At 38.7% G+C, this 19,820-nt stretch overlaps 1 protein-coding gene across 2 annotated transcripts in view; it reads right to left on the bottom strand.

Moving 5' to 3' along the window:
- Nucleotides 1–437: 437 nt before the first annotated feature.
- Nucleotides 438–19,820, bottom strand: part of RETREG1 (reticulophagy regulator 1) — a 64,412-nt gene continuing 45,029 nt past the window's right edge. For both annotated transcript variants that reach the window (XM_069008310.1, XM_069008312.1), the window contains 6 exons: nt 13,803–13,929; nt 11,918–12,002; nt 10,602–10,739; nt 8,733–8,797; nt 7,424–7,550; nt 438–4,638 (listed from right to left, as the gene is read on the bottom strand). In XM_069008310.1, the coding sequence (XP_068864411.1) occupies nt 4,127–4,638; nt 7,424–7,550; nt 8,733–8,797; nt 10,602–10,739; nt 11,918–12,002; nt 13,803–13,929 (1,054 nt within the window). In that variant the 3' untranslated portion in view covers nt 438–4,126. The remainder of the gene's footprint in view (nt 4,639–7,423; nt 7,551–8,732; nt 8,798–10,601; nt 10,740–11,917; nt 12,003–13,802; nt 13,930–19,820) is intronic.

Here is a 19,820-nt window from a genome sequence, read left to right as displayed (position 1 = left end):
GGCCTTTGTGTTCGCTTCGTTGGGTTTGGGGTTTTGGTTTGTTTGTTTGTTTGTTTGTTTGTTTTCACAGAATCAGGTAGGTTGGAAAAGATGTCTGAGATGATCGAGTCCAGCGTATGACCTAACACCACCTTGTCAACACGCCCAGTCTTTCCTGAAACACCTCCAGGGACGGTGACTCCACCACCTCCCTGGGCAGCCCATTCCAGTGTCTAAGCACCCTTTCTGTGAAGAAATTCTTCCTAATGCCCTACCCTAAACCTTCCCTGTTGCAGCTTAAGACTGTCTTCTTGTCCTGTCACTGGTTATCTGGGAGAAGAGGCTGACCCCCCACCTGGCTACGACCTCCTTTCAGGTAGCTGTAGAGAGCGATAAGGTCACCCCGTTTGTTGTTAGAGGGTTTTTCCACTTCTGGGAGAAAACACACGATGAGATGATGAAAGATAAAAACTAACACATATTTATTAAAACAATCAATATAATAGTTCCATGTTTACAAAACAGTGATCGGGCAGGTAAAGTGCTGCAGAATACTTAAATACGGACATTTTGTAATTCTCCAGTTTCTGGTTGCCCGGGTGGGGGTTACTCACAGACCGCGACGCCGCTCATGTGCTGAGAACAGACATGGAGACTACAGGGACTTTGTTCAGAAGGCTGGGACAGCCTGGAAAAAGTGCAGAACAAACATGGAACAAGTAGAACGAGTATCTTTTCAGATCCTGTTACTTTGGGTTACAATTATTTAAACTCCTCTGCATAGAATAGTACATTTTTTCCACTAACAAACAGAAGAATGGTCAGTAGGTGTGTGGTACATACACATGGAAACCCTATGTGCTGGAAACGGGCGGTTTTGCACTAGATTTGACACCTAAGGCCACCAATCAGATGGTGATCCTGTCACTCACATGTACTGACACAAGGGGGAATTTTCCGAGCACAGAAGAGTGACCCGCATCCCTGCCCTGACATAGGTAGTTTTCTTCCATCAGGATGCGTGAAGAAGCCACTGCAAGGCACAGGAGGGTGAGCCCTTTACTGCCAGGTAAGAGCACACACACAACACAAGCAGTACTGATCCCAGGGCAGGATCACACGCTGTTACCCCACGGCACTGCCTCACACTGTGCCCCCTACGCTGCCCGTGTGCCTTTTGACTGGAAATCGCAGGCAAGCAGGCTTTCCATGGAAAAACTGCATGTTTCAGAGCTATGTACTGCCTTATACCCTGTCTTCCTGCCCATGCATCCAATTTGAAGGATTGGAAAGTGACGACCGTTCTCGGGAAGAAAGACGCTGTGGACCATTGTGACAGGAATTTTTAAGGAACTGCTATTTTGTGGCTTCTGCTATAATATAGCAAAGTGAAGTTTTCTCAAGGGATTTCCAACTGAAGGCAGTGTGGAAAGGATCCACAAAGGAGAGAAACATTTTCTTTGTGTTTTGCTGGCGAACTGCTGGCAGTGGAATGTATTGTATCCAAGCAAAGTGCTTCTTTCATGTGGTTGTGTGGGAGGGAAGGGATTATTTCCTGCAGAAAATTAGACATCTTTTCACTACCTGAGGAAGAATATTAAATGTTACAGAATTATATCCTTCCCATTACACAGTATTTAGGGGCTTGAATGCAACTGACTACCATGACAGCAGAAAAAAAATTCTAAAGACACTCAGCTAAGCAACTATGTCCCTAACTTTAATGATTTACTTGTTCAAGTTTTGGTTGTTTTTTTCTTTCTGGAAAAAAAGAAATGTGACTCGTACTGGGGAAAAATCAATCTATTTACCTATCTTGAAACCAGAAAATGGGTAATTCACAAAAAGTCTGAGAAACTCCTCCAACTGCATTTCCTTCTGATCTAATCTATTATTCTAGAAGAGTGCCCCTGTGTTACATACTCTTATAACCACAAGTATTCTTCATAAAACAATAATAAAGTGCACGCTGTTACAATGCCACCATTGACAGCCAGCTAGTCTGTCCTGCAAATCTGCTCCAGAAAAGCCTGTGAAGGACTGCTCCCTCCCTCCCTCCTGCCTCTCCCTGTCCTACAGCCTGTTTTCCCCTTCTGGCACCAGTACTCCTGGACAAGGAAGCACATAGTTGTTTGGGTGTCCTACAAAGTTTCATCAGCAACTTGGATTTGTACTCTTTTTAACTGTACAGATTGTCCTAAACATGCAGCAAGAAAATGAGGCTTCTAAGTCATCTGAGAACTTTTTAAACTCACTGATGTTCCAACAAAAGCTTATTTTAATATTGGTTGGGTGTTTGGTTTTTTTGTTGTTTTTTCCAAATGAGAAGGACAGGCTGGTGAAAGCTAAAGAAGAAACTTTGCAACCAATGCTGTGGAAGTGATGTGGGCCATGTTTTCTAATGATTTCCAGAAACTCAGGTGTTGAGATATTGTAATTTTGAAAGCTGCATCTTGTGGGATCTATATCCAGCATCCACTTATTTCATAATGTGTTTGATAATGAAGGCACAGGCTTACCTTTTTACTGGTAAAGGACAGCAAACACGGTCAATATGCATTACTGACACAAAAAGCACATGCAACAATAAAGCTAGTGTCAAAAAATCTCAGCATCCTTTCTTTTGCTATACTCGTTTTGGCCATCTGCCTATTTTTTCACCTCAAAAGGAAAAAAATACAAAATGAAGTTAATTTCAAACAAAGGTTTACCTACACATATATGTTAGTGGAAGATTTTTATCATCTGTTGCTGTACTTTTTGAGGGTCCAAGATAACAGTATTCACCTCTTCAAATGCCAGCAAATGGAAATTTACTTGAGCAGTAGTAGCAGCTGACATGGTCCCTCAACTTGGCTAATGGTTTACATCACATTAGAAAAACTAGCTTTACTTCTTCCTATTTCTTGGATTACTATTGCTTGGTATTGCAGTGCAGTTTCGTCACAGGTGAACAAAAAAGCCCTAGAAAAATAAGTTATCTGCTTGAGATCCCATGCCACTCACTCAGCATAGGTGGACTTTAAACCAGCAAATAATTTAAACAAGTTCTTCTTTGTTTTAAATTACATGCCAAGAAGAAGATTCTGAGTGTCTTCTCCAGCAACTGACCTCACCAAATACTTTTAAGTATCTTAACGTATTCAGCTTGCAACACAACTTTTGTTGCAAGTGGAAGCAGCTATCATGGGGAAAAAAAGCCAAACCAAAACCTACAGAATCTCAAATTAAGGAAGTGGCACCTAAAAAGCCTTTATGCTTTTTTTTAATCTCTAATCTCTACTCCAAACAATAACTACCCTCACCTGCTCCCAAAAAGGTTGTTCAGTTTACACAATATTAACTTTAAACATAAAATTCATTGGCTGACTTCACATGGGCAATACTGCCAAGGACCAGACTCCATCAAGGAACACAGCAGGTGGTCAGTCATATAACATGCCACTTTACAACTCTACAGGCCTATAACAGCAAAAAACTTGGAAATGCATCACCATATCCAAAATAATTCAAAGGTTTTAAGTATGAAATCAAGGGGTTTTTATAGTGTTGCACACATATTTAAACTCGAGTTGTGCCCGTTAATGTGTTTCATATACAGTAGATGAACTACACATAATGCTAACTGCAGGGATCCATACTCTTTGGTAGGACTGAAGGAGGTGAGATGCAGTTATAATCTCACTGCAGTCCTGTGATAACTTGCCCTCACAATGTGAGTCATTAATTGTGTTACATGATTGGAAAACTACAATAAATAAACTGTCGATATCGAGAATTTGGCTCAGGACCCCAAAATAAATAGTTGGCAAAAAGATAAAAGAAACCTCTCCCCCAAACTGTTTTGAACAACTGACTTCCGCCACGCATCTGCAACCAAACAGTGGATAGATAATTCATTTCCATGCTATTACATTGAGGTATAACTACCAGAAACATTAAACTATCAGTATTAGCTGATATTTATCCAGTTAATTCACTCTGCGTAAGGGAAATTATTACAACACATCTAAAGGGATAGTTAAAGCTTACACAGCTCAGAATTTTCTTCTCTCTCTTTTTTTTTTTTTTTTTTTTTTTGCATTTGATGGTATTTTTTTCTGTTTTATGTTTAATTTCTTCTGTGTAACCAGCTATAGCTTCCAGGTTAATGACTTCCAAGCAGATTTGAAAGGAAGCCTGAAGACTTTTTCTTTTCCTGGGATTCTGCTTCTTGGCCTTGTGAAAGTCCCAATTCTTTCTCAATCTGCTCTAGCTCAGACTGATCAAGCAGTTCGAAATCATCAGCCTCCTCTGTGTCTGTCTCCTCGCTCAAACTGGGCGCTGCCTGTGAGGGAGCTTGCTGTAGGGACTGCAGCTGGTCTTTGATGGCAGCAGACACCGCAGCTGTGATGACATCGCCAGCAATTCCACTCATTAAATTAAAGGTTTGGTCACTGGTCAAAGGCAAGGACAACCCTGCAGTGGATGGTCTCTCTTTACTCTGTCTGGAAGCGTGATCCACCTTGACACCTGTTTGCTCTTTCCTTCGTTTTTGCTGGGTGGGCAAACCGATGCTTGAGTCATCGTCATCATTTGTGCCAGCACCATTTTCTAAAGAGGGAAACTCTAAAAGATCTCTAGCGAAAGCTTCTTCATGATCACTAGGTCGGTCAAAATCTGTTACAGGGTTAACAGAAGAAAACAGTGTTAGCACTCACAAAAGGTTTCCCAAAAAGACAGCCACATGTAAAAATGCAATTAGTAAGTGTTCCTTTGAATACATTTACTAATCCATACTCTAGTAGGTCTCAACTAGAAAGAGCATTATGTGAAATCTAAAACAAAATGGTTTTAAGGTCATAAATCTAGCACCACAAATCAACTGGTATCAACCCAACTATTTAAACAAAGTAACTTCTTAAAGCTATTTTTTTCTAGTATCTATCTGTAATGAAAAAACCCATGCAAATCTTCAGCACAGCTATTTCTAAATATACTAACCACATAAAGCCCGAAAATTTATAATATTTATTTTTCTTCACTATATATATAAACTACAAGTATGTAAGCATGTAAGGATGTGTTACAAGCTTTTAACATGCATATGGAATAATAAAAAAGAATGTTTATCTTTTTAAATAAATATATAAAACCAATGTAAAAACTTAATTTCTTTTTCCTTTCTTGGCCAATGCTTGCATTAAAAAGGAAACAAGCAATGGAAACTCTACAGATGATCAGAATTGTTTCATGTTTTCAAGAGGATAAAAAGCAGGATGTAATCAAATAAAACATTACATTTTAACGGCTGCATTAATGAACGAGACAATATTTGTTATTAGAAATGTGTGAAACATACCGTGGAGTACATGGCCTGTGGAAGAGGCCTAAATAAGCACAAGGGAATACTTTCATCAAGTATTTGAATGAGAGGGTAAAAAAAAATCAGTTTGAACTTACTTTCTATGAAAACAAGCAATAGGAGCTTGCTGTAGGAGCATTCATAAGGGTTAAGGAAATAAATCCTAAAAATGACTCATATGTAATTTTCTCCATTTTCTTTAGGAAAGACAGGCTGGGAAGATGAGGAGGAAGGGTTGTGTTTTATGCAGAGTGGTGGCTCGAATGCACAGAGCTTTGACAGATGAGCCAGTCCTCAGATAGATCCCATTTGGTCTTGCACTTTTGTGTATGTCCCATTTGCTGAAATGCTCCATGGGGAAGAAGAGTTATCTTGTTTATTTTTCACTTAGCAAGGCTTTAAATACAAGTTTCTCACATGATCCTTACAGCCAAGCTGGTGAGCGAACAGGGCAAGGGAACCGTAAGGTGGGTGGAAAAGTGGCCGGACTGCCAGGGTCAAAGGCTTCATCAGCAACACAAGGTGCAGCTGGAGGCTGGTTATTGGTGTCTGCCACAGGGACTGAAACCAGCACTGCTCAAGGTTTTTATTAATGACTTGGATGACAGGATGGAGTGCACTCTGCAAGTTCATGGGCAGAAAGGAACTGCTGTGGAGCAGGTGTATTTGATATTCTGGATGTCAGGATGCCTTCAGAGGGACCTCAACAGGCTGTATAAAGGAACAGGCTGAAAAGGAACACTGTGACATTCAACAAAAGCAGACGTGAAATCCTCCATCTGAGATGGAATAACCTGTGCAGCAGTACATGCTTGGGGCAACAAGACAGAAAGCAGCTTTCCAGAAGAGCTGTGGGCAGCAAGTCAGTTGTATGCCCTTGCAGCAAGGAAGGCTGATCACACACTGAGCTGTAATAGCAAAATTGAAGGCAGAAAGTCAGTGGAAGGGATTTTCCTCTATTCAGCAACTGACAGCGCACACTGAAGTATTTTGCCCAGTTTGGACCTCTCCAGTTCTAGACAGACAATGGCATACAGGACTGAGTCCCCTGGAGGGCCAGCATGATTATTTAGGGGGCTAGAGAACAGGACGTATGTAGATGCTGAGAGAATGGGCCTTGTTCAGCCCCAAGAGAAGGTGGCAAAGGTGGGAATCAGTTTAACTACTGAATAGGAAGGTAGAGAGAAGATGGGCCTGACTCTTCTAGACAGTGCACAGTGAAAAGATCAGAGTAAACTGACACAAACTGGAACATGGGAAACTTTGATTCACTACAAGAAAAAAACCTTTTCAACCTGAGGGTAAGCAAATACTGAAAAAGACATTCCAGGGAAGTTGTGGAATCTCTACAACTGGAGGTGATCAGAATTCAAATGGTCGCAGCCCTGAGAAACTTCATAAAGTTTCAATGAACAGCTTTGAACCTGCTTTGGATAGGAAGATAGATGAGATGAATGGCAATTGCTCTTTACAAGTTACGGTCTGTGATCATGCAGTGCTGTCTATTTACAACTTGAAATACTAGAAAAATAATTTAAATTATTGATTTGGCCTGTAGTATCATCCTGCTTGCCATTTACAGTGAACTTTTCCTAGGAGAAATGCAAGATGAGCAGAGCAACAGATCCACAGGTGAGACTACACCAAACTACTGCTGTCCTTAATCTTTATTCCTGCAAAGTGTTTACTGATAGTTTAGTCTGTAAAAAGTAAAAACTTTTTTATGGTCCAGATCAAGCCAAGTGCTTGAGAATCTTTTCCTAGTCTAAGTCTTCATAGGCTCAATTGCTGGCTGTCTTCATTTCTAGTAGTAAAACCTAGTAATTCTTTCTTTAATTGGCTGTTTAACAAGTCAAGAGTATTCACTGTTTCTTCCTCAGCTTTTCCTTGCTTAGCTTACCCACAAAAGCATTTTTAAGACGAGGACAGTTGTTACACAAGATGTATCCAAAACTATACAAAACACTACGATGAACATTAAATTCATTTCAGAGGGAAAAACAACAACCCCGAAACCTTCTGCCTTCAAACTGTCTAATCATTTTGAGGTAATCTGCATGACTGGAATCCACAGATGATAGAGATGAGGCTGTTACATACCATCAGATGTGTCTGTCTGTGGAGAATACCCCTCGGATAGGTTAAAGGTCCCATTATCGGTCCAGGATACTTCTGAGACATCTGTGTCAGACACTGACAGCTCTTTGGCAACAATTGCAGGGCTAACCTACACAGAAAACAGTCCCATACAGGGTATTCTTATACTCAAAAAAATCACACTACAGAAAGCCAATGCTTACAGACTGAAAAAAGTCCCTCTTGTATGACATAGCAACATAAATCACCTCCTATTTAAGCTTTAATTGTAGAAATATGAAAATAGTATACAATCCTTAGAAGTGAAGCATCCCTCTTTGTAATAACCAAAAGCTGTAATAATGTGGAGGTTTGATGCTGGTTGACCACCACAATTATACTAAAGAAGCATAGAAAATTCCAGTTATTCATTCTGAAAGAAATCCTACTGTCATGAAAGCAGGATAAGCCTGCAAATACAAAATATGCATAATGTAACGAAATGAGTAAACTGGGACCAGAAAAACAGCCCAATATCTATAAGACCATCAAAAATTAGCTGAACAAAAAAACCATTATCCTTTACCAATTTATTCAACAATATCCAGGTATGTCAGCTATGAATTTTTATCCCATGGGATTTTTTTTTTTGGTGGTTTTTTTTCCACAGCAGAAAACCACCTTCAAAACAATCACTGTCAAAGTCAGGCTTTATACACTACTGATCAACTACTGCAATTCCTATTAAGATGAATTTTTTTATATCAACCGGTATTCTGATTATAACAGAAAAACCTTTGCCATACAGTCATTTAGAATACTAGGAGAAAAATGAGATATTTGAGTGTTCTCATACATATCTAGAAGGATTTTATAGATAATATACCTATTTGCACTGTCACTGAAAATTATTAGACAAGCGTTTACAAAAATATCTGATGAATTACACAGGTCTTCTATTATTGTTTCCCTTTTGTATTTTAAATTGATAAAAATCAACTGCAATTTCACTATTGCAAATGAAAGTAACCACCTTTGCTATTAAATTCTAATGTAATCATTCTACAGCCAATACAAAATAAACACATTCTTAGCTCAGTAGGCCAAAGAAACCATTACCTTGAAGGCCAGAAGTCACAAATACAGTAGTTTAATTAGTATAAGGCTAAAGGTGGAGACAATTAATCATGTCTAAAGCATACTGCTTAGTTCAGGACCACAGCCTCCTGGGGAGCTTAAAGTCTTCCACAGAAGAACAGACAGCAATCTAGATAGTCTCCCATTATCTATATAGATTTTAAAAGCAAGACAGGGCTGACTGAAAAAAAGTCACCTTGGGACACAGAGCTGATATGTCTAATTCACTGTCATCTTCTGTGGGTTTTGTTTTTGCTGTTTCTGAAAGAAAAAAGATATATTTTTTATCCTACTCATGCCAATGGATTTCCAGGTTCAGTGTGTGTTCTCTGTCACACAGCTTGTGTAGCACAATAACCTTCCACCTGCTGACACAGTGCATCATTTATGTACTATGCTACCAGGAAAACAAGCCTGACTCAAAGACTGGCTGCTTATCAAAATACAGCAACCAAAGTGGCAGAGAGAATGTTATTCTGAGTACATTCCAATAGATCTATTTACCTCCATTGTACTTCCTTCAGGAGTCTCTGTTGCTCACCATAATATCGTCTGCCTTGGCAATTTACATCTCTCTTTTAGACTACACTGCTGGTACAATGCACAGGTGTAATTGGTTTTAGAACAGGCTGTGTAGCTATCCCACCACATTACTTTTACAGGAGAACATGCAATTTTCTTGATAATTACATGTAATCTTCATTCACAAACCCCTTCTTCTACCAGCACCCAGTTACCCTGCATCCACAGTCATATGCAAATATGCCTACAAAGCATCCTCTGAAGTCTGGTACAATGTTGCTCTTTACAGATAAGCAGAGATACAAATTTTGCCTCCTCTGTCTGAGAATCTTTTAAACCAATATAAAATGAAAAACACAGTCATAGTGTTCCTGGTTGCTGCTTCTTGCAACATGCTCTTTTCTCTCTTGTGTCACCACAAGGTTTTGTGAATCTATGTGGTGAACCCAAGGGGCAAAGCAAGGTAGGGAACTTGTCTGGGCTAAATTAAACTGGAGGATGAGACGCAGGAAAGAATGCATCCGACCTCAAGCATTTTCCCAGTGCTGGCTTGTGAATTTTATTAAACAATAGTCTGATCTTTTCCTCTGCCAGTTTCACTTAAAAACTGAACAAGTAGAATAATGCATGAAAGAAAATTTCCAATGCATTATTACTTATTTCCAATAACTATCACATTACATGTAAGGGAAGGGGAAAAGACACAGGGTGGTTCTCCTTGGGTCTAGGAATAACACATTGTATGATGAATGGTTACAAGAAATGCGTGTTTCAAAGCAGATATTAAGTCTACTGACATAGCACTAATTAAAAAGTGTAGGCTACCTGTAAATAGTGGGACTACACTACAAAGGTTTAATTACCAAAACTGGAGCATGCACAAAGAACAAATTAAAGATAACACTGCTCATATACATATTTTTCTTGAAATAGCTTTATTGCTTAAAATCGAAAAGTTTGCAGTATGAGAAAGATTTCAGGTGAGATACATGAAATTTTGTTTTAAATTGGTTTCTTCCCTTTCCACCTATAAACTTTGATTAATTTGTAGCTGCTATCCTGTGGCAATTCTTGTATGCTTATTGAGTATTTGGAGAAGACAAACTCTTTTTGCTGGAGGGAGTGAAACCAAGGTGGATTTAGATACAGGAACAGAGTTTGGTCTCTTACTGAAAATTCTGTTATGTACTTATTTTGAGACTCTTGAGTGAGTCTCTCTCCTGGGCAAGTTTGCCTTATCTAAACAGAGATAAGCATTGCAAGCTTACAGCAAGTAGTCTTTTTCTGAAAATTTATAAGCAGTACATCTAATCACACACAAAGATCTTGCCTTGTTTCTTTCCATGAAGAAGTAATTTTTTTATCATCATACCCAGATATTTGACACACGTTGTCACTCCTTATAAAGCTAATAACAGTAGCCAGGTTCAAAGCAAGAAGTATCTCTACAGTTGGCTTCTCAGGACAAACCAAACTGTCTGCAAGGTGAATAAAATGCTCTGCATAAAGAAATACATTACTTGGAACATAATTAATTACTCACCAGATCTCTCTTTTTTCTTCTGATTGATATATTCCACTATTCCAAAATCTAGTTTCATCAGAACAGCCTTTATTTTGCTGCACAGTTTCTGTCCAAATTCATTGCACTTAAGGAAGGGACATAAAAAGGCACACAATACTGTGATAAAAATGAAGACAAAGAAAAAAATTGTATTGAAATATTGCTGTACAAGAAGTCACTCAATAAAGCTTAAACAATGCCTTTGCATAAGATAACTACTAATTTTACATAATACAGTTAGTTTTACATAAAAATGCACTGTGAAATGCTGATGTCAGACACTTCTAAGGTCAAATCCAGTTTTCAGGAGCCATTCCCACTCATCAGGAAAATACCATTATATTCATATCAATTGACATCTTTTTTACTATCAGTAAGACATGATTTGTGGTCATTACAACATTTATCATTACCTTGACTTAGCCTGATTTTGGTATCTCGACCTGACAAACATGACTATGCAATATTGTGCCAGAATCAACACACTGAAAAAACTTGTAAGCTGACTTCCAAATGACAAAAAAATGTAAAAAATTTCTTCCTTATATCTAATCTAAATTGATTCTCCTTCAGTTTAAAGCCATTACTTCTTGTGCTATTGCAACAGGCACTGCTCAAATGTTTGTCCCCAGCTTTCTTAGAAGCCCTCTCCAGGAACTGAAAGGCCTCTCCCCAGAGTGTTCTCCTCTCCAGGCTGAACATCCCCAACTCACTCAGCCTGTCTTCACAGGAGAGGTGCTCTGGCCCTGTGATCACCTCCATGTCCCTCAACTGTCATTCCTGTGCTGGGGACCCCCAGGACTCCAGGTAGGGTCTCACCAGAGCAGAGCAGAGGGGCAGAATCCCCTCCCTCCCCTGCTGCCCACGCTGCTTTGGATGCTGCCCAGGACACATTTGGCTTTCTGGGCTGTGAGTGCACAGTGCTGGGTCATGTCCAGCCTCTCACCCACCAGCATGCCCAAGTCCTTCTGGGCAGGGCTGCTCTGATTTGTTCATCCCCCAACCTGTGTTCGTTCTGGGGGTTGCCCTGACCCGGGTAGAGCACCTTGCTCTTGGTCTTGTTAAACCTCATGAGATTCCCAGGAAACCACTTTTTGAGCTTGTCCAGGTCCCTCTGGATGGCATCCTGTCCCTCAGACTTGTCAACTGCACCACAGAGATTGGTGTCCTCTGCAAACTTGAATGTGTGTGTAAACAGATACATAAACAAATAAATAAATACTCGCTATACAGAGACCAAATAATGAACAATACATACATACACTAATCATGACTGAAAAAGAGACCATACTTACACAAGACATAGGAGAGGACAACTCCAGGAATGTAACTTCCCAAGACAGTGAAAAACGTACATATGCTGCAGACTAGTAGGCAAAACTGGCAAAAACATTAAAATTCACCATTAACACTTCCACTTAAATGATTAGATCATTTTGCAAAAGAAAGATGTTGCATGCTAATGAAATCTAGAATGCAGGGCAAAATTGAAGTTTGTTTTTTAAAACTGGGAAATACTTCTAACACTTCTGGTGAAAATAAGCATCAAACAGTCCATTTTGGATAATTAGGATGCATCCCCTCTTCTATCATAAAAACCTGCTACTTTTATTCATTTACTGTAAAGCTTTAACGAGCTCATGTTTACTGCTAAAATTACACCCTCATTGCATGAAAAAAGACTTAACAGTTTACATGCAGGAAAAAACCCAACTCACTAATTGCAATATTACAATGCATACTTGCTGTATGCTTACCAAAGGAAAACATCCTTCCCCTACCTACAGCTCTCCCCCCTGTTGTGTTGCTTTGTGAAACTGCTTTTTCTCATATGCTGGCAAGCAATCTCATGATGCTTGTTGGCTACTCTAGCACCTCTGTTAATGACAAGACTGAGCCGAATTTTCAATAAAAAATTTGAGATTTGGCCTCTGTGGTGACTGAGACATAACAGTGCATCTTTCACAACTGCACAGTGCTGAGTACACAACAGAGCTGTTCAAAGTTTGCAGAAAAGATCCATTTGCTTTTGGAGCTGAATTGCAATAAAATGGTTAATTTGAAGAAATTTTGCACACAGCATTATTGCCTAATTTGCTTCTAATTATTGAAGTAAAATAATGACACAGCTTAGAAAATGAGGTCAGGGAAAAGAAGGGAAGACATGCTACCAAAATTAGCTTTTCTAAACCAGTATTAGGTATCTCTTAACATACAGTTACTGTTATGTTACCACATTACTGATACTGCATTTCCTTACTTCACTATAAACTTACTTCTTTTAACTATAACTTTACTTTCCAAACATACCACTACTTTTTATATAATTTATTCTTTTTTTTTTCTAGAGGTATTTAATCCTCTTGCTCATCCGTATTTTCAGTCTAAACTGCTAATATTTGAGTGTGGTACTACATACTTTCTATTTCCTAATTCTGAATGGCCTGTTTTCAGGAAAGATTTTCTGGCAAAATGAAAAGAGATTAAAAGAGGAGAAAAAGACTCGTAGTCTTCAACTTGTATTTAGCAATACAAATATAAAAATGTAATCTATTATCATCATATACTTCATATTATTTATATTTTTCTTGGAAAAAAAAATCTGCTTCACTTTTGACTAGAAGTAAATAATAATATTCTTCCTAGTTGGAGGAAAAAAAGCCCTAGTCTTGCTTGCTTCTTCATGAACTGGGTTCTCCAGTCTTTCCAGTAAAAAAAGGGAAAATCACCAACTATAAGTGTATAGAAGAAAAATTATCACAATCAAGTATGAGGAACTCTGTTCATGCAGCCATTCCTGAAAACTAGTTATTTGTGAAAAAACACCATGTTTATGTCTAGGAACATGCCTATTTACTTCTTTGCTTTTTCAAGTTTTTATTAAATTGTGATGTTTTAGATTTCCTTTAAAAAGTCCATGGAATAACTTGTGAAGCTCCAACAGCTGTAAGGGGATGGACTGTATTGCTACAAACTTCATTGTGAACAGCTTTTCTCACTGACTACCTACCCATATTCTTCAAAGCAAAAAAAAAAAGTTAGCAGAAATTCATGACTGAAGGTATCAGAATGCACATTTTCTTTTCTTTTTTTTTTGCTTGCTCACGTGTTGTTTTATAAATATATCTCACCTTTTTATTAAATCATATAGAACTGTTAATCTTACTGGGGAGTGCTTACCTTGCCAGGGTTTTGTTCCTTAAAGTGGGACATTTCTTGAAGGAATACAAATAAATTCATCAGTGCGTCTGAAATGCACTGATTTATTCTGGGTCTGTAGTCTTGACTGGAATCGGTGACCTTCCAGCTGAGTAAAACAAACAAAAATACCCAACTTTGTTTACAGCTCATATGAAATTTGAAACTGGTTGAAAACACCATGTTGTAAAGCCATAGCCTCTGGCAATGCAATGGCTGCTGATATGCTAGAGACACATGTGCTTGTTTCTGTGTATTTTATACTAAGCTAATTTGATATTTTTACCTAAAAAAAATCTGTTCAGTAGTAGCAATTTTCAGTCCATACAAAAATTACTGCTTATTCATTCTGGTCATATGAAGACATTGACTTCAAGGCACAGCTGTCATCTAAATCAAGCAACTGACCTCAAATTTGTTTTTTAATATTATTTTTTCTTTAAAAAATATAACACAGTACTTTTCATTGCCACCAGATGGCCATACATATTAACACATTTCATTTTATGCATATAATCCTTGTTCTTTTTCTTTTCTATTTTTTATCTTGTTCTGCAAACTATGATGATGAAATTGCTACCCAACCTAGAAAAAAAGAAATTCCTCTTGAAGTCTTGCTGTTTACATTCATTTTCCTACTGAATTTTAGTTTTTCTGTTGTATTGAAAGGACTGTTTCTAAAGCTTATCTTATGACTGTTCAGTAATTTTAATAAAATAATACCCTCCAAAAAGAACCTGTACCAAAGACTTTGCTGACAACCATGAGAAAGCATATGTGTCTATCACATTTGGGGCTGATCAGTGTATCCAATACTGAGCTTAAATGGTCACATCATATACCTTTGTGGACAAAACAAAACGTCTACAAGGAAGCTGTTTTATGAAACAACAAATAATAATAAAGACATACACAGGCCAGTCAATATCAAATCAAACTGGTACAAAGAATGGACGAACCCCCGTGCAAACGCTGAGAATCTGAAGTAAATTCCACCCCAGCTTTAGTGAATTAACTTTCACATAATGCTCTGCTGAGTACAGACAGCGTCGATCGCAGTGAATGCAAGCCAGCCATGAGCAACTCTGGTCATTTTACCGACATGTATAACCCACTGCATGTCTAATCCATCACTGCCTTAATAGTCAACATTTTGTCCCAGGTGGATTGAATTACAAGATAAATAAAAATTACATTATGAAAAAATGACTGTACAAGGGTCGGTGCTCTGCCATAAGGGGACACACAGACGGTCACATCAAACTCCTGACTCCTATCAGTTACACCGTCTCCGCTGCCTCATTTATGTAAAAAGGCACAATTTCGGTCAAATATGCTCCGCGGAGACCCTTGCCTGCCTCCCGGCTCTCCTCGTCCGCCACGAGGTGGTGGCACAGCCCTGCGGGGACCAGCCAGGGACGGGAGGGGTGCGGGGGACACAGCCACACTGCCCGGAGGGGACACAGCCACACTGCCCGGAGGGGACACAGCCACACTGCCCGGAGGGGACCGCGACCCGCAGGAAACGGCGGCATCAGCCACGGGGTAGGGCTCATTGAAGTCCAAACCCCAGAACTGGTGCCCTGTTCCTGACTGCATTATAGGATTTATAGTGTTACAGTGGTGTCATTTCCTCTTACATTACAACACAGTCAGTTGAAAAAAAAAAAAAAAAAAAAAAATAAACTATTTAAAACAGTGCACCTGAAATACATAGGATAAGAGTCCTCTGTCTTGGGCTGGGTGACTTTTGCAATTTCCCAGCCATGCAAGGCACTGAATGCAGATATTTGCCCCTGACAGAGGATGTAAATAAAACCATAACTCACAGAGATCACGGCAGGGACCCAGCTGGAGGGATGAGCAATGTTACACAGAACTTTCCGTCTGCATACCACCCACAATAAAGATTTCAATTTCCATCATATCTGATAATTAGTGGCTTCAGAAAAGTATTACACAAGGGTTTTGGCCTATGGGAACTGCAATTTTTATGGATAGGCTACTCCCCCTAAAGAAACACTGCTTCCAGGTTTTGTAAACCATTCTACAGCACTAATAATAAGCACTTTAAGAGCTGCCCAATTATTCCAGTACTGAAAACTACTATCATGACAGTGTTCTGAATAACAAAATCCTTTTACAGACTTTTATTCCTACCCTTTATTTAAAATTGTTGACAATCAAAGTAGAACTTTGTAGAAACACAAAGCAAAAATGAACAGGCCTGATGCCTAAATTAGAGCTCTGAAATACCTAGGACAATTGTAGATACTCACTTTAACAATTTTAAGCTAATAGCAAAAACAGAGAGGGGAGTAAAGATGAAAGCATAAAGTACAATAAAAATGCAAACTATTTTCACATATGCTAACCACTAATATAGAGACAATATGGATTAAGAGGAGATGTAACAAGGCACAATGGGATAGCCACTAACAATTCAAAATAAAATGCATATTATGAAGAAGTGCACATTTGCAGGGAAAGTTCTCTGGAGTTGCTTTGATTTGCTAGTGATGCTTTCTTTAGCCAAGCTGTTGAAAGCATGAGCTGCAGTGCAAAATAAAATATATTGCTATATGCTTTGGCCCTGTGGTCCACATGTGGTGTATGGACAAGAAGCAAGAAGAGTGAATGGTACAGGTGAAATTTCCTTCAAAACCTTGCAAACCCACTACTGAGATCCACAAAAGAATACTTGGCAGTTGCTTCTAGGCCACAGGAAATCGTAAGACACCTTTGTCAGTTCTACAATAGCTACAATTTTCTATTTTACCAGGAACACCAGGGACTATTTTGAAGCCTTATTCTGATCTTAGGCAATTAGAGGTGTAACAAAGTCAGCTTGCTGACCTTCAGCGTGACAACCAGATGCACATGCTGCGTCTTCTTGTTCACACCTCCCAACAACTACCAGCCGTGGTGATGTCTATTCTTCCTGTCTTTTTACCCTGAGCCCACTTTAATGGTAGTGTTACCCACAGTCCAGAGAATTGGAACAAGGGAGAAGCAACAGATCTTGGTGAAGGGGGAGTGAGAAAGAAAGGAGGTACATCATATAGTTGTATGTACAACATATAATGTATGTACACAAACACAGAGAGGTTATGTCATGGTCCTGTAAAAACAGAGATAACTATTACGCCTGCATTAGATCAAAAGGAAACAGGCACACAATGATCCATACTCCAGAGAAATTAATTTTCCAATGATCACATTTAAAGATAAAAAGGGAAAAAGAAGATACGTGATGTAGGTGATGAGAGTGGAGTGCCTGACTATGACATAAATCAACCAAGAACACAAAAAGTATTTTAGCATAATATTAGTGGGGTTACTCACAATACCTTAATACATGACTTAAATGTGAACCTACACTTCCTGCCAAAACAGCTTTAGGGACTGCTGTACAGGTGCTCCTTTGGGGATAAGCGGCCAACTCTCTCTGAATACTTTCAAAGGCTTTTGTGGATAATTTAGAAAGAATAACATTTTATGCTCCCATCACTTATCCTTAGTTTGATATACAGTGCTACACTTCCATTCTAAAACTACTCTCAATAAGGTTGAGGGTGTTCAGAAAAAATAAATTACTCACATCCTTCTGACTGCCTATTGCATCATTTCTATAACTGAGCAAATATATAAACTGTTGCCTAGTAATTGCAAAAAAAAACCTACCCAAAACACTCTACCACCCAGACGCTTCCACTGATCACAGTCACAAACTCTGGCCAGAAGAGTCAGTGGCATTACATTCGCTAAAAATGACTGATGCTGTCATGCTCTCATTTTTGTAGCTAGACATCTGTTCAAGCAAAGCCCCATCACATTTCTCTCAGAAAGGTCAGCAGATCTCATGTTACTGGTTTAAAGATCTCTGCGTGATGTGCTGGATTTTTTTTAATTATGTGTACACAGTTTTCTCTGTATCTTCATGCAGACAGGCTACTCAGAACTGCAGCACTGACAGAGAACACCATGATGTGGTGGATCGGAAGGATCGGAAGGACTGCACCCACATAAACATAGAGTTAGTAATTATAGAACTTCTAAACCCTCTTCTCAGCTGTAACCACACACATTTGAAGCCTGTGCCCTCTGTAATTTTCAGGGTAACTTAGAATGTAATAGCCAAGCTGGAAGAACTGAAAGTTACATTCCCGAAGATGTGTAAATCAAAATATAGGTAATATTTTGTGGTAATAATAACTTTTGGTAATATGGCTATTTTGTTTTAATATCTAGAACTTATAGAATGGTGCAACTGTAAGGGATCTGGATATCAAAGGACAAACAAGCAACCAGGAGTTCATCATGAAACTTAACCAAATGAAATGCAGTGTGTAAACTGTCACCACACCCCAATCGAGCAGGTCTACCTTTTCAGAGCTTTCACAGGTTTCTGCTGTAAGAAAGAAGTCACCACAGTGCAGAAGGGAGTGATTACAATGATACAGTTTCTCTCTGAAGCAAATATTTTATACCTGAAGACCTATACAAAAATGTAGGTTTTGAAATATTTCTTCTAAATTGTTAAGGTACAGAGATAAAGGATTTAAAATAGTATCTAGACTAAAAAGGTTTGTGTAAAAAAAATTTTTTTTACATATAAATTTCAGGAGGGCATATACTGAAAAGGAAAATAAACACCCCTTTCTCTTTCCAAAATATAAAATAGTGTTAAAAGGACATTTTACAGTTAAGTGCATTAATGGCAAAACCTCTAAAATCTACTATTGAACTGTGGTGGAACACAATGCACTATTGATCAGCCTTACGAAAACACAATGTAACACATTTGTGAATGTTATGTGCACTATGTGGAAAGACAGAATGGGCAGCACCACTAAACTCACAGCACAGCATCTTAATGACCTATGTGGCTAATTTTAAAGGTGACTATGTAGCACTGTGCTCTATCCTGTGCCACTTTTGGATTATATGCAATGGTTAAGTATACTAAAATAATTATATGTGTGTCATGTGGCCATGAGCAAGTCAACAAGACCTGCTATTTAAATGAATCACTGGGACACCATGTAAAATCCTCCTCGCTTCAAAGACTTCCGCAAAAAAATGCTGTGTCACTGAAAGAAAAAGCAAAACCAGGAAGCATCCACAAATACATTCCATTCTTAGACTTCAGGGAGAATCTTCATCTACAACCTTTTTGCTACAAATATTATAAAGTTTTTTGAACAGAAATATCTCCAGCTTGTAGATATCCATATGCACCTTATTTCCCATTGCTAATCCACATGAGCTGCACAGATTTAGGCTCACTAACATGTAGTACTGTGGCTAACATCCTTTAACTGATCACATTTGACCATCCCTTCAATGCCGAGACTTTGGCACCCTTGGAATCTCTAAGATATACAGACAGATCTTGTTTTTAAAATAAAGCTGGAGAATGTAGCTATCAGCCTTAAAGAGTAGCTAACACTTCCCAATCCAAAAATCTCCTTTAATTACCATACCTCCAATAGTTCAAATACATTGTTTGTAAGAGTGAAATGAATTAATGCTATGCAACATTGCTTCTCAAACTTTTAAAGTGTTTTCTTCCTGGCCTCATCTATCCTCATCTGACACTTCAATTTTGTGCTTTTTATTAACAGTCGTTCAGTCCTATTTGCTGTTCCTGTTTTGTTTTGGTTTTTTTCCCAAGGGAAGGTGTGGAATAAAAAGCTGAAAAAAGATCTTACTTCACAGCTTTCAGTAACATGCATCCCCCCTTTTATTTCCTGACCAAGATGATTTTTTTTTTTTTAATATTACTGTACAAGAAATACGTTTAAGTCATCAGCATTTGTTGAGGCTGGATGTGCCTTTTTCAATGGACTGCACAGCAGACTGGTCAGGACTTTCAACAAAACATCGTATAAGCAACCTTTCATCCCTGACTCTATATACTCCTTGCACAGTGTGTTGAACTAAAGCCATAGTTGTATTTCTTCTCTTCAACTGATGGGAACATTTTATCACTGGCGT

Source organism: Aphelocoma coerulescens, chromosome 2 (genome assembly GCF_041296385.1).
Source record: "Aphelocoma coerulescens isolate FSJ_1873_10779 chromosome 2, UR_Acoe_1.0, whole genome shotgun sequence".
NCBI lineage: Eukaryota > Metazoa > Chordata > Aves > Passeriformes > Corvidae > Aphelocoma > Aphelocoma coerulescens.
The sequence above is the reverse complement of the archived record's forward strand: the minus strand, read 5'-3'. Positions and strand labels throughout refer to the sequence as shown.